Genomic DNA, 14,049 nt, shown 5'->3' with positions numbered 1-14,049 from the left:
CTCAGATGATCCTCTCACTTCAGTGTCCCGAGTAGCTGAGACTACAGGCACACCCCACCACACTCCGCTAATTTTTGAATTTTTTTTGTAGAGACAGGGTCTTGCCTGTTGCCCAGGCTGATCTCGAACTCCTAGTATCAAGTGATCCTCCTGCCTTGGCCTCCCAAAGTGTTGGGATTACAGGTGTAAGCCACCATGCCTGGATAAAGACACATTTAAAACTTATTTTAAACGCCTCTTAGAAGAGTTTATACCACACTGTTAATAGTGTGGGCAGGCTTTCACTTTCTGCCTTACACATTTTGGTAATGCTAAGAATTTTAAGAATGAGCACTTATTTGTTAAGTAATATGAGCAATTTTTGGAGAGATTTCATAAACATCTGCAATTTGTTATTTCAGAGAAAACATTGAAAAAATATTGCCTGTTCTTCCTGACTTTGTCCCCTAGAAGTTTTTGTTCCCTTTACCTACCATCATATTTTGTGCATCATTACAAAGCACTTGAACTTACTGTAGTTATTTGCTTACAAATGATCTCCCTTGCTAAGCATCCTTCATTTAACAAATTTTTGCTTCTATGTGCCAGGTCTGCTGGGGGAGGTAAGGGCTGCTGCACTGAATGCCCTTGGGAACACCAACTAGACATCCACTGCAACTAGACATTCTCTGCATCTGAATAGTGTCCTACAGCATAGATAGGGCAGTGCCCCATGTCTGCAGCAAAGAAAGGAAAAATAGACATACCATACGATCCAGTAATCCCACTTCTGGGTATATACCCAAATTGAAAGCAAGGACTCAAACAGACATTTGTATACCTATGTTCATAGCAACACTACTCACAGTACATAGGCAAAAGGTGGAAGCAATCTATCAATGGATGATAAACAAAATGTGGAATATATTATTCACGTTTAAAAAGGAAGAAAGTTCCAACACATGCTATAACATGGATGAACCTTGACACATTATGCAGAGTGAAATAAGCCACTCACAAAAGGACAAACACTGTGTCATTCCAGTTACATGAGGTACCAAGGGTAGTCAAATTCATAGAGATGGAAAGTAGAATAGCAGAATAGGGGCCAAGGAGGGGAGACAGTGTTTAAGGGGTATAGAGTTTCAGTTAGGACAGATGAAAAGTTCTGGAGACAGATGTTGGTGATGGCTGACAACAAGGCATATGTTTTTAATGCCCCTGAACTGTGCACTTAAAAATAGTTAAAATGACAATTTTATGTATGTACATTTTACCACAATTTAAAATAAAGCTATGCTACTTGGCAAAAACAAACCAAACATAACACAGAACCACCCATTTCAGTGGGATAAGTGCTTGAAAGGAGAAGATGGGAGGGATGGGAAGGCTTCCTGGAGTAGGTGACCCATGAGCTCTGAAGGATGAATAAGAGTGAGTGGAGACAAAGGGCCCAAGAGACGAGAGCAGGGCGGAACGTGCGAGACAGCAGACAGTAAGGCTTTACTTCAGTGCTTTACCCCCAGGTGCTGAATCAATGCTTTCCAAATGAACAGATGAATGCACAGCCCTACATGATAACAGTGATCCAAGTGCAGGATAATAATGCCCCTGAATAAAGTGACATTTCCAGAGCCCCGCTGCCTTTTGCTAAGCTTCACAGACATCACTGCATTTGTTTTCACACCTTCACTTCAGACCCAGGGTTTTTGTTTTTGCTTTTGTTTTTTTGAGACAGGAACTCACTCTGTTACTCAGGCTGCAGAGCAGCAGCGCGATCATGGCTCCCTGCAGCCTCAAACTCTCAGGCTCAAGTGTTCTCCCAACTCAGCCTCACAAGTAGCTAGGACTACAGATGCAGGCCACCACACTCAGCTAATTTTTTTGTTTTTTTGTATTGAGACAGGGTCTCACTATGTTAGCCAGGCTGATCTCAAATTCCTGAGCTCAAGCAATCTTCTTGCCTCGGCCTCCCAACGTGCTGGGCATGAGCCACCGTGCAGACCCAGGGATTCTTGAATTCTGTTCTATGCAAATACTGATGTGCCTGCCACAAGCCAGACCCAGGGGTTACTACCAGATTAGAGTAATGACAATCCTTCCTAATATTTAGAAAAATACATCACTTAAAAAATGTTCTCAATTTTAAGTTTCACTCCCATATACATTTTCTTAGACTTTTAGTGCAAGCTTCCATTTGTCAGCTACCTATCAGCCAGATAAAACAAATGAACAAACAGCAAAAGAATATTAATGCAGAAAGCAGGAAACAAACAGCGAATCACTCTGAGTGTGACAGTCGGGTTTGCTTGTAGACATGTGGGCTTACAGTTATAATTTAATAGCGCATACATATGATATAGTCATATTTTTTGCTAGTCAGGATTTTGTAGTGCATATGATGGGACTAGACAGATGAATATACTGCATGGAGTCAGCAAACAGCACCATGTGCCTTAAGCAAATTCGACCCGAATGACAGGAGAACAATGGTTTCAGATAGTCAAGTACAGGCCAGGCGTGGTGGCTCATGCCTGTAATCCTAGCAATTTGGGAGACCGAGGCGGGAGGATCACTTGAGGTCAGGAGTTTGAGACCAGCCTGGCCAAGTTGGCAAAACCCTGTCGTTACTAAAAATACAAAAATTAGCCAGGCATGGTGGTGGGTGCCTGTATTCCCAGCTATCCAGGAGGCTGAGGCAGGAGAACCGCTTGAACCCAGGAGGCAGAGGTTGCAGTAAGCTGAGATGGCACCACTGTACTCCAGCCTGGGTGACAGAGCGAGACTCCTTCTCATAAATAAATAAATAAATATAAATTCAACTCTTACAGAAAAATCTTAGTTCCTTGGACTGGCTTGGATGTTTTCTAAAACTCCATCATCTTAATGTTTAAGCAATTTCTTAGAGGGGCAGTTAAATCTACCTTCTTTAGGTTGATTTTTTTTACTATTTTTATTCAGTGGTGACCTTACCTACAGATGCAACATCCCTTTCCGCTGCTGACTGTTCTCTCTAAGGATTGGAAGTGGGAGTCCCACACCAGTGGAAAGACCTACAAAGTGAATTCTGTACTAAATGTATTTCACCACCTGGATTTTGCAGAACCCAGGTAGGGTCTCACAGACTTACCTTCAGACACCATTGAGTTTTCTACAAGTTTATATTGCCATTTATATTAGACAATACTCACAAAACATTTTTATGGAGTACATTTGGGGCCATCTGAACGACTGCCTTCTAACTGCACTGCCATTTGGCGTCAGTGTGGCCCTCTCAGATGCCCCAGAGACACTTCAAACTCTCGACCTTGACTCCCCTGCCCCCAGGCTTCCTCTAGCGTTCCCTCTCTCCATCCAGTCATGTAGGCCAGAAACCTCAGTGATATCCTTGACCCCACCTTCCCCGCCATCTCACATACCTAAATCTATCACTAGTTCTAGAGATTTTTAAAAAGAGCAGCTTTATTGAGATATAATTCACATACCATAAAATTTGCCCTTAAAACACATACAGTTCAGTGGTTTTTAGTATAGTCACAGTTATGCAACCATCACCGTCAATCTAATTGTACAGAACATTTTAATCACTCGGAAAAGAAACCTGTATCCACCCATTAAGCAGTCATTGCCTGTTCCCCTTGACCCCAGCCCCCGGCAACTACTAATCTACTTTCTGTCGCTATTGATATACCTATTCTGGACATTTTACATAAATAGAATTATACAACACATGATGTTTTTATGTGTGCGCTGGCTTCTTCCACTTAGCATGTTTTTGTGGTTTATCCACGTTGTAGCATGTATCAGTACGTCATTCCATCTTATGGCTGAATAACATTCCCCTATATGGATAGTCCACATTTTGCTTAACCATAATCAATTAACGGACATTTGGGATGTTTCCACGTTTTGGCTGTGATGAAGAAAGTTGTCATGAACATTTGTGTATGATGTTTTCATTTTTATTTATTTATTTATTTTTGGAGATGGAGTCTTGCTGTGTCACCCAGGCTGGAGTGCAGTGGAGCGATCCCGGCTCACTGCAACCTCCGCCTCCCAGGTTCAAGCAATTCTCATGTCTCAGTCTCCCGAGTAGCTAGGACTACAGGCGCGCGTCACACACAGCTGGCTAATTTTTTGTATTTTAGTAGAGATGGGGTTTCACCGTGTTGTCCAGTCTGGAACTCCTGAGGCCAGGCAATCCGCCTAACTTGGCCCATCAAAATGCTAGGATTACAGGTGTGAGCCACCATGCCCGGCTGTGTATGATGTTTTCAGTTTCAATGTTGACATGTTTTCAATTCTCTTACTTATACACTTAGGAAGTTTTATAGATTTTTACCTATTAAATAGGTCTTGGAAACATCTATTTCTATCTCTAAGCTACCAACATTCCCTCATCTGGACTAAAGCAAAAGCCTCCTCCCTTCTTTTTTCCAGGCCTCTTCTCTACCTGGCCCAGTAATCCCCCTTTTTTTTTTTTGAGATGGAGTTTTGCTCTTTTGCCCAGACGGGAGCGCAATGGCGTGATCCTGGCTTACTGCAACCTCCACCTCCCAGGTTCAAGCAATTCTCCCGCCTCAGCCTCCTGAGTAGCTGGGATTACAGGCACCCACCATCATGCCCAGATAATTTTTGGATTTTTGTAGTGATGGGGCTTCACCATGTTGGCATGGCTGGTCTTCAACTCCCGACCTCGGGTGATCCACCCACCTCCACCTCCCAAAGTGTTGGGATTACAGGTGTGAACCACTGCTGACTAATCCTTTTAGGACAGGAATCTGATCATGTTATCCCATTTTGCTTAAAACTTTTCCCTGACAGCCCTGAGGCCATGAGGCCTTCCATCCCACCCAGGCATTCTTTCGGCTCCTGGGGTGTGCCACAGGCCCCTCCCCATGGGCCCCATGGGCCCCATTTTCCTCTACCTTGAAAGCTTTCCTCCACTCTGCCTGGTTTATGACAATCCTTGGACCTCCACCTAGGCGTCCCCCTCAGAAAAGCCCTTCCTTGCTTCCCTGGGTGGTCTGGGCACTCCTGGCGCCCCGTCCCTGTGCTTCAGTGCATTTGTCACCGTTGCAGTTCTGCATCTGTTTGTGTAATTGCCCGATTACTGCCTGTCATCCTGCCAGGACTCTGTCTGCTTTGGTTCGCCACTGTACCCTCAGTGCTAGCAGTTTCTGGCAAATATAGTCTCTTGGTGAACATTTGTTGAATAAACCAACACACATGTGAACACATGAATATGGTGGACAAAACAGCCTTACAGAGTTGTCAGGGGGACTCCTCATTAAATAAGCATTTATTTGAAGATTATTAGATGGCAGAACATGTGATTATCCTGAATGACTTAAGACCTGACACTAGTCATACTGTTCTGTGCAATACACTTATGAGAACAAGCATTCTCTGCATTGATATTATTGAAGTCAAAATGGGAAATCTTATTACAAATATAACCAGATTAAAGGCTATGTTTTTCCATTGTTAAACCTAACTCTGGTGATTTCATTTCAGCAAAACAATGTTATCTGTCACGTTGAATAATGTTCATTTGCAGTTTTCTGATTTTGTAACTTTGATTATTTAACTTAAACTAGGGTTGTATTAAAGCACTTAAACATGAGGACTTATATGTGAGATTTATGTTTAAACACATTTAAATAACAATTGAAGAAAATAACACTGGGTATCCAGGAGGATTTTTTTCTTTTAGAAACAAGATTGATATATCACTTATGTTGAGAACACTGAGGTACTGGATGGGGAGTTAGATCATGTGACCTTTCAGATCTCTCCAACCATAATATTCTAAGATTCCAATCTTTTTTTTTTTTTTTTTTTTTTGAGACAGAGTCTCGCTCTTGTTGCCCAGGCTGGAGTGCTGTAGCACGATCTCGGCTCACCACAACCTCCGCCTCTCGGGTTCAAGCGATTTTCCTGCCTCCATCTCCTGAGTAGCTGGGATTACTAGCCTGCGTCACGTCGTCCGGCTAATTTTTGTATCTTTAGTAGTGATAGGATTTCGCCATATTGGCCAGGCTGGTATCAAACTCCTGACCTCAAGTGATCTACCTGCCTCGGCCTCCCAAAGTGCTGAGATTATGGGCGTGAGCCACTCAGCCTGGCCTGATTCCAATCTTATATACCATCATGAAACTGAGGCATGAAATATGGAGACTCTCTGAAGCTATACAGAAGGAATTCAGGAGGGAGTCAAAAGGAACAAGCAAAGCATCCTATACCAGACACCAGACGGGACCAGCGATTATTAACTGACAAAACTTTCCTAACCAAGAATGTTCCTAAAAGCATACTGGATAAAATGAATTATTTACTCGCATCTCAAAAATCTCCGAGGAAGAACTGAAAAACAAAACAAAATGTTCCCCAACATTAAATGAACAAAACCCTAGAGAGCTTCTGCTAGGCCAAGTTCAGTTAAATATAAAAAGTTAATTATCACCAAAAAAATGGTAAGTATATAAAGTAATGCATATGCTAATTAGCTTGATTTAGCCTTTCCACAATGTATACATATTTTAAAACATCATGTTGTATACCATAAATATATATGATTTTTTAAAATAAGTTTTTAAATAGAGACAGGGGTCTCACTATGTTGCACAGATTGGTCTTGAACTGGGCTCAAGTTATCCTCCTGTCTTGGCCTCCCAGAGTGCTGGGATTATAAGTATGAGCCACTGGGCCTGGCCAAATATATACAATTTTAATCTGTCAATTAAAAAAAGTCAAATAACTTACACTTAACACTTAGGAAGGCTGAATTAATAAAGCAAATCTCCCAGATCTTATGTATTCAATGCCTATTATTAATTTGAAAGTTAGCCTTCAATAAATGACACTTTCTAGTGCTCAGACAATTTGGGTCATTTAGCTATGTCAACCTGAATGCACCTGCTGGTTGCTTAACAGGTAAACAAAGTGCCAAGTCCCAAATTTGCTGATTTCTTCCTCTTGTTCAATCATACTCGTAATACACCTTAAAGACCAGTCTCAAATCCATTTCCCCCAAAGGATTTTCCAGCCTAATCGCTCCACTCCACGTTTACTTCTGCACTTTGCATAGTCCACATTAAATTATCCTTCGTGTGTCTAAGGCGCTTCATAATAACTGTCTTGTTTCTTCTATCTAACCCTAGCAAAACAATACGTTTGTTGTGAGAGGGACTAAGACTTATTTTGGGCCAGGCACGGTGGCTCATGCCTGTAATCCCAGCACTTTGGGAGGCCGAGGCAGGCAGATCATAAGGTAAGGATCTCGAGACAAGTCTGACCAACATGGTGAAACCCCATCTCTACTAAAAATACAAAAATTAGCCGGGTGTGGTGGCATGCACCTGTAATCCCAGCTACTCAGGAGGCTGAGGCAGGAGAATCACTTGAACCTGGGAGGTGGAGGTTGCAGTGAGCCGTGAGCTGAAATCACGCCACTGCACTCTAGCCTGGGCGACAGAGCCAGACTCCATCTCAAGAAAAAAAAAAAAAAAAAAAAAAAAAAAAAAAAAAGACTTCTTTTTTTATTCCCCAAGGCCTGGAACTAAGAGCTTAAAAAGTGCTTACCCAACGAACAAAATCAGGGTGTTATCATATGGCCCTATTTCATAACTCCTCATCTTTTGTTTTCACATTCAGTATATTCAAAGACATGGTAAGGCAGTGGAAAACCAATAGTTTTTCATCAAGTTAACTACTCTTGAAATGTTCAGGAGGAAAAAAACGTTTAAATTCCAACTTTTTGTCTTTGAATGTCCCAGGAATTGGTTTCTAAAACAATCCTTAACATTAAAAATATTTTAGAAAACAGAAGTTGAAAAGGTTCGCAGTGTGTTAGCAATCCGAATGATAACAACAAATTGATTTTAGTAGCAGAAACTGAAATATGACACCTGGAGCAGCATTTAAATTTGGATGTGTATAAACATCTATATCTTGGTGTCTGAACAAAATCAACTTGAAGCTCATTTAAAAATATTCTATCTGAAAAAACCTGCACACAGCCTGGTTAATGTACTTTTTTTTGAACTGAGCATATAATAAGAGGACAATTTGTCATTTTCATATCCAAATAAAAACACTTCATCTTTTATTACCAAGGCCTGAAGAAACCACAACATTTTAAAAAAGAATAAATGCATAGTTGGTGCTTATTAAATAACTTAGAGTGTTAAGAGGTTGGATGTATAATTCTAATATGCTATTTCCATATAGTCTTAAGTTCAAGTCATAAACCTTTCCCAACATTAAAGGAAGCAAAATCGTTTCTTAAAGTATTTGTTTAAAACGTAGACAACTATTCTTCATTTAAGTACAAGGCAAGAATTTTAGACTGGTTCAATTAGAAAGCCTTTGTTTAGCAAATACAATGACTATGGCTGGTAGTTACACTAGTAATCTAAAAATAAAACAAGCTATTTCTGGTTTCATTGAATAAATCATTACAAGTACAATTTGCATCCCCAATAAAGGAGTCTAAAATTTAAAAATAAAGTACTCTTTTCCCCAAGAAAAGAATGTATGCTTCTGAAACAATGTATCTATAAATAAGATTAAATAATACACACTATCAACAAGAAATAAGCAATAACCCTGCCACTATAAAAATGCAAGCCAAAAGCCAATTCACACTAGAATCTTAAATACCCACATACTGGGGACACTGCAGTTTACTGATCTACAGTCAGATCTCTTGGCCAGGTGTTGGAGCAGAAATATAAAATAATGTTACTGCATTCCTCACTATCAAAGAGAATACGAAATTAGTTTTAAAAGTCCTTTCTGACAAAATAATGAATTCCTCCCATCCCCCTCCAACAAGGGACCTTTTCTAAGGTGGGGGAAACTTATGCCATATAGAAATAAAGAATGCAAAACGTATACCTCCGGCCTCTTTGATGCTGCACAGCTTGACAAGCTGTCTGCATGAAAATAATTCCCTTCAACTCAGGAAACTCAAGGATCTCAAGATAATCTTGAACAACTTTCCAGTCTGGGATCACGTAATGAGTCACATCATTAGACAAGAGTTTCCCATCTGAAACATAATTCAAAATGTAAGAGATTAGACAATGTTTTCAAACCTGGTTTATTTAAATGTCATGGTGCTCTGGCATGCAAAATAACTACCAGTCTTAACTCCATGGTGGGAGTTTTTAAAAGACAAATCTACTTTGGTAGAGGCCCAAAGTTCAGGTATATTGAGCACCCTCATTTTTCTGGAAGCTGTGATAAATACAAGCTCAACGTGGTTTATGGTGTTGCCAGAGGTGCCGGAGAGGATGGCTGATTTAACAACGAACAAGCACATTTTCAGCATAACCTGAATATTTCAGTGTTAACTCATCATTGACGAACACATTCAAATGAAGCACCCCCATATTTATACCACTTGTGTATGATGCCCAGCAATTTAAAGTTGGCTCTGTGTCAAGCTTCTGCACGTGCTCAGCAGCCTTCCAAGGGCCAGAAAGACTGAACAGAGAAAATGCTCCGTGCAAGCACCGTGCAGAGGTGGGGTTTCCACCAGACCCGCAACTGACAGCTGGTTAGCCAAGCTCTAACTGAAATGTTCACCTTAATCACAATGTTTGGAGGATTCCCCACATTCGCTGACAAGGACCCCCATCCCATGCTCATCCTCCCATGGGGGAAGAAAGCCAGTAACGTGCATCGTTCTATCGGCCACTCTTGCGGCCTAGAAACCAAGGACTGGGGCCCAAGAGTCCCCAGTCCAACTTCCCCGTGACCTTCCGCTCCAGTGCGGGCCCAGAGAGTTCACAAAAGTACGGTGAAGTGGCTCTCCACTGGGGGAAAAGTCTGGGGCACCAGTGCGGGCAGGTCAGGAAACCTGTGGCTGCAAAGCAGGCGATGTCAGCTTCGCAGCGGCAGCAGCTGGCCGGTAGCTCCCGCGGGCTCCCAGCTCGGGACCTCCCCATTTCTCCACCGCGCGAGGTTGCGGCGGGAGGAGGCCTCGGCTTCCGCGCCCTCGGGCCCCTCTGAGACGCCAAACCACCCGGCCTCCGGCATGGGGTGCGGGCCTCTCGGGCCCTCCCATTGGACAGGGCGGAGCAGTCGGGGTGTCCCGGGCGCCCCGGAAGCCGCGGACCCGGGCCGCTGGGTCCCGACCGGCAGAGGGCCGGGGGTGAGGCCGGCGAGCGGGCGCAGGCCGCGGGGCCTACGCCTCGGTGTCCCCGCCGCTGGCGCTCCGCCTCCGGGCCGCGCTCAGCCCCTCACTGCGGCCGCCCGCTCCCGCCGGCCCCGTCCCCGCCCCCGCCCCGGCCCTGACCGTGGCTGCAGGCGGCGGGCTGCGGGCAGAGCGGGCTGTGGCAGGGCACGCAGGGCCGCAGGTAGTGCTCGCGCACGATCCGCAGCGTGCGGCCCTGGAAGGTCCTCAGCAGCAGCACCTTCTCCCGCTTCTGCAGCATGGCGGCGTGTCTCCCGGAGGCCGCGGAGTGGCGGGCGCGGCGGAGGCAAGGCCGCGGCTTCGGACCCGCCCCTCGGCCCTGGGCGCCGCGGCTCCGGAACCGCCGTAACTGCCGCGCCCGGGGGAGGCCCGCAGCTACACGCTCCAGGCTGGGGCCCGGCCCTCCCGGCCTCAGTTTCTTCCCTTCCCTCAGTGGCCTGGACCGGGGCGGAGGGGTGGAAACGACCTACCCCAGAGACGGAGGGAAGACTAGGATGAAACCTGGACGGCAGGTGAAGAAGGGCTGGGCGCAGCTGTCCAAGATTAGGAGACTTTGTTTGTCCCCCCAGGTCCATGTGGGAATGGAGCCGCCGTATTAATACTAATACCGGGTAATTAAATGTTTTCTCTTCGTTGCTGTTGCTATCTCCAAACGAGGTAAAAGACTCAGCACATAAGCCGGCAACTCTGCCAGCCGAACATTTCTAAAAAGTTATATTCATTTTAAATTACATGTACTTTTTAAAATTTTTTTTTCTTTTTTTGTAGAGATGGGAGGGTGAGGGGGGCAGGTCTTGCTCTGTTGGCCCGGCTGGTCTCAAGCGATCCACCCTGCTTCGGCCTCCCAAAGTGTTGGGATTATAGGTGTGAGCTGCTGCGCCTGGCCTTTCATGTTCTTTTTAAAATTTATTTATTTGTTTAGGTATCCCTGTTGAAGTTATCATGTACTTATATAATCAAACAGTACAGATAAAATGAAAACCAATCTCTTCCCTTGAAGCACTGTTCCACTCCAACTTTTATAGCTTTTGCAGCCTCTGGCAAAGGATTTCTCCTTTAAACTGCCACTGTGACACAATCACAAACGTACATATTTGTATTCACAACTTTTTTTTTTTTTTGGACAGGGTCTTGCTGCGTCACTCAGGCGGGGGTGTAGTGCATGATCATGGCTCACTGCAGCCCCCGAACTCCTGGGCACAAGCGATCTTCTCCACCATGCCTAGCTTTTTTTTTTCTTTTCTTTTCTTTTTTTTTGTAGAGATGGAAGTGTCTCACTATGTTACCTAGGCTGGTCTCAAACTCCTGGGCTCTAGTGATTCTCCCACCTCAGCCTCCCAAAGTGCTGGGATTACAGGCGTGAGCCACCACGCCCAGCCTGTAGCTCTTGATAAAGAGATGGACACAGTCTCTTCTGAGATCACACACCCTTGATTGGATAGAATCCACTCTTCTTCCAAGCACTCAACTAAGACTTTTGAGCTGCACTAGCAGCTTTGTATACGTGTCCCATTTAATTTCCACAACAAGTCAAAGGAGTGGGGCATTATCATTCCTATCTTATAGACTATAAAACAGGGTAAGGGAAGTTAAGTGGCCAAGGTTACCCAGTTATTAAGCAGTGGGATCAATATTCAGGCCAGAATCTGACTGAATTCAAAACAGGCTCGTAAGTAATTACCGTGTTATTCAGAGATGAGTAAAATACAGGTCCTGCATTTAGGGACTTCATAGTCTGCTTGGTGAGCTCCAGTTAAGGCAGCTCAACCAGCTGGCTGGAAACATCAGACTTCCTGTGATGCTGAAGCAGGCAGAACTGAGGATGCTCTGTTGGATGGCTCTTGCCACTCTACAGGAATGCATTAAAGAGAGCCACCATCTCCCACTCATTGTACTTCCATGTCAAGTTACCCTGCAGTGTGAGCTGATGTGAATGAGATCTGAGGTAGAATTGCACGAATTAGGAAAACAGCACGGAGCTGGCCTGTAAGGCAACCAGCAGTGCAGGAGGCTGTCCCTAATTCAGGAGGTCAGTTCTGGACAGCCCAGAGGACAGTCAAGTTGCCAGATTTGTCCCCTACATAAATATGTTCCAGGCAGCTGCCCACAGTTCCCTCAAAAGCTCCCTCATGTTCATTTTTCTTTTATTTCTGATTATACCAGGTTATGGGGGGGGGGGGATGTTGATTAGATACTAATATGCCCGTAACATCACTCTTTAGCACTTGGTAACTTTAAACTTTCTTCAAATTGGGACAAATGATCTTTTAAGGAAGAGAGTGTGTCTGAAGTTCTATTGAAAGTTGGCTTTATTAGTATTTTAAATAATTCAAGGTCCATTAAGCACTTCCTTTGCTTGCATTTTGGCAATAATGTATAAATTATGTTTTAAAAAGCATGATTCCTTAATTCTTGGAACTAATGAGCTAAAATGGACAAGAGTGCCTTTTTGTTGGTTGGTTGGTTGGTTGGTTGGTTTGCCTCACAGGCCATCTGATGCCTCTTGCCTGAAAAAAGGTGTCTTTACCTGTAAGAATAAGCCAGTTTATGCTGTGGTAATATGCAACTTTAAAAATCTCAGTGACTTGGCCAGGTGCGGTGGCTCACGCCTGTAATCCCAGCACTTTGGGAGGCCGAGGACGGCAGATCACCTGAGGTCAGGAGTTCGAGACCAGCCTGACCAACATGGAGAAACCTCATCTCTACTAAAAATACAAAAATTAGCTGGGCGTAGTGGTGCATGCCTGTAATCCGAGCTACTCGGGAGGCTGAGGCAGGAGAATCTCTTGAACCTGAGAGGTGGAGGTTGCAGTGAGCCAAGATCGTGCCATTTCACTCCAGCCTGGGCAACAAAAGCAAAACTCCATCTCAAAAAAAACAAAAAAAAAATCTCAGTGACTTAAAATGACAAGATGTTGCCTAGGCACCAAGAGGCTCTGCTCTGTGCCCTTTCCCAGGACCCAGGCTGATGGAGCAGGCCCTCTCTGGAACACAGACTGTGGTCATTGGCAAAGGAAAAAAGTCCCCCAGAGAGTCTCATCCCAGCAATTAAAAGCTCAGTCCAGAAGTGACACATTTGAATTCTGCCTATTGACCACACAATAGGGGTGGGTGGGGCAGGAAGTGTGTGCCACCTCATGACCTGAAGGCAGAGCACTGAAGTCCTTTGGTGAACATCATCAGTGACTACCTGAGTGACCTAGCTCAAATCCCTTATCCCTAAATGAGTCAGTCTGCTCTGCCAGCACCTTAACCTTTGTTGCTCGTGACTACTCCAGCTCAGCCCACTATCTGGTCTCTGCTTGGACATTCTACTGCTCACCTCTTTTCACATTTGATGTGTCTTTCCCAAACTCCATGACCCCATAGGCCAAGGATACATCATCACATCATCTCTAATCTTTATCACAACTCTTCAGTGTAAATATGTGATTTCTTGTGGCAGAGACTGGTTCTGGCTCTCTGTTTGCCAAATCCATGCCCTCTTTTTCTCTGGGCACATAGATAAACGACATTTCCTAGCTTGCCTTGCAGATACACAGGTGTGGCCATGTGACTGAGTTCTAGTTGGCGGAATATAATGGCACCATTTCCAGGCCTGGCCCATAAAAACCTCCCATGCGTGCTCCTTTTCCTGTTCTACCAGCTGGAGACCAATGCCCAGGGGATTTTGAAAGCCAGCATTAGAGATGGCAGGCCCCTCATCAACTTGGGTCCCTGAAGGACTGTTCACAGCAGAGCGCTGCTGCCTTTGACCCAGGAGCATCCACAGTGGATTCTCTCTCTTTTTTTTTTTGAGACAGAGTGGCCCAAGCTGGAGTGCAGTGGTGCAATCTTGGCTCACACAATCTCTGCCTCCTGGGTTC

At 44.5% G+C, this 14,049-nt stretch overlaps 1 protein-coding gene across 8 annotated transcripts in view; it reads right to left on the bottom strand.

Moving 5' to 3' along the window:
• The window catches only part of DIS3L (DIS3 like exosome 3'-5' exoribonuclease), a 40,493-nt gene extending 29,729 nt beyond the window's left edge, over nucleotides 1-10,764 (bottom strand). For 2 of the 8 annotated variants that reach the window (XM_063652301.1, XM_063652305.1), the window contains exons 1-2: nucleotides 10,286-10,558; nucleotides 8,881-9,034 (exon numbers count right to left, since the gene is read on the bottom strand). In XM_063652301.1, the coding sequence (XP_063508371.1) occupies nucleotides 8,881-9,034; nucleotides 10,286-10,424 (293 nt within the window). In that variant the 5' untranslated portion in view covers nucleotides 10,425-10,558. Of the gene's footprint in view, nucleotides 1-8,880; nucleotides 9,035-9,847; nucleotides 10,211-10,285 lie in introns of those variants that run through there. The other 6 variants (XM_063652303.1, XM_054451849.2, XM_063652304.1 and 3 more) reach the window with 5 other exon arrangements.
• Nucleotides 10,765-14,049: the final 3,285 nt, after the last annotated feature.

This window comes from Pongo pygmaeus, chromosome 16, assembly GCF_028885625.2.
Source record: "Pongo pygmaeus isolate AG05252 chromosome 16, NHGRI_mPonPyg2-v2.0_pri, whole genome shotgun sequence".
NCBI classification, from domain to species: domain Eukaryota; kingdom Metazoa; phylum Chordata; class Mammalia; order Primates; family Hominidae; genus Pongo; species Pongo pygmaeus.
This window is presented reverse-complemented; position numbering and strand designations above follow the sequence as displayed.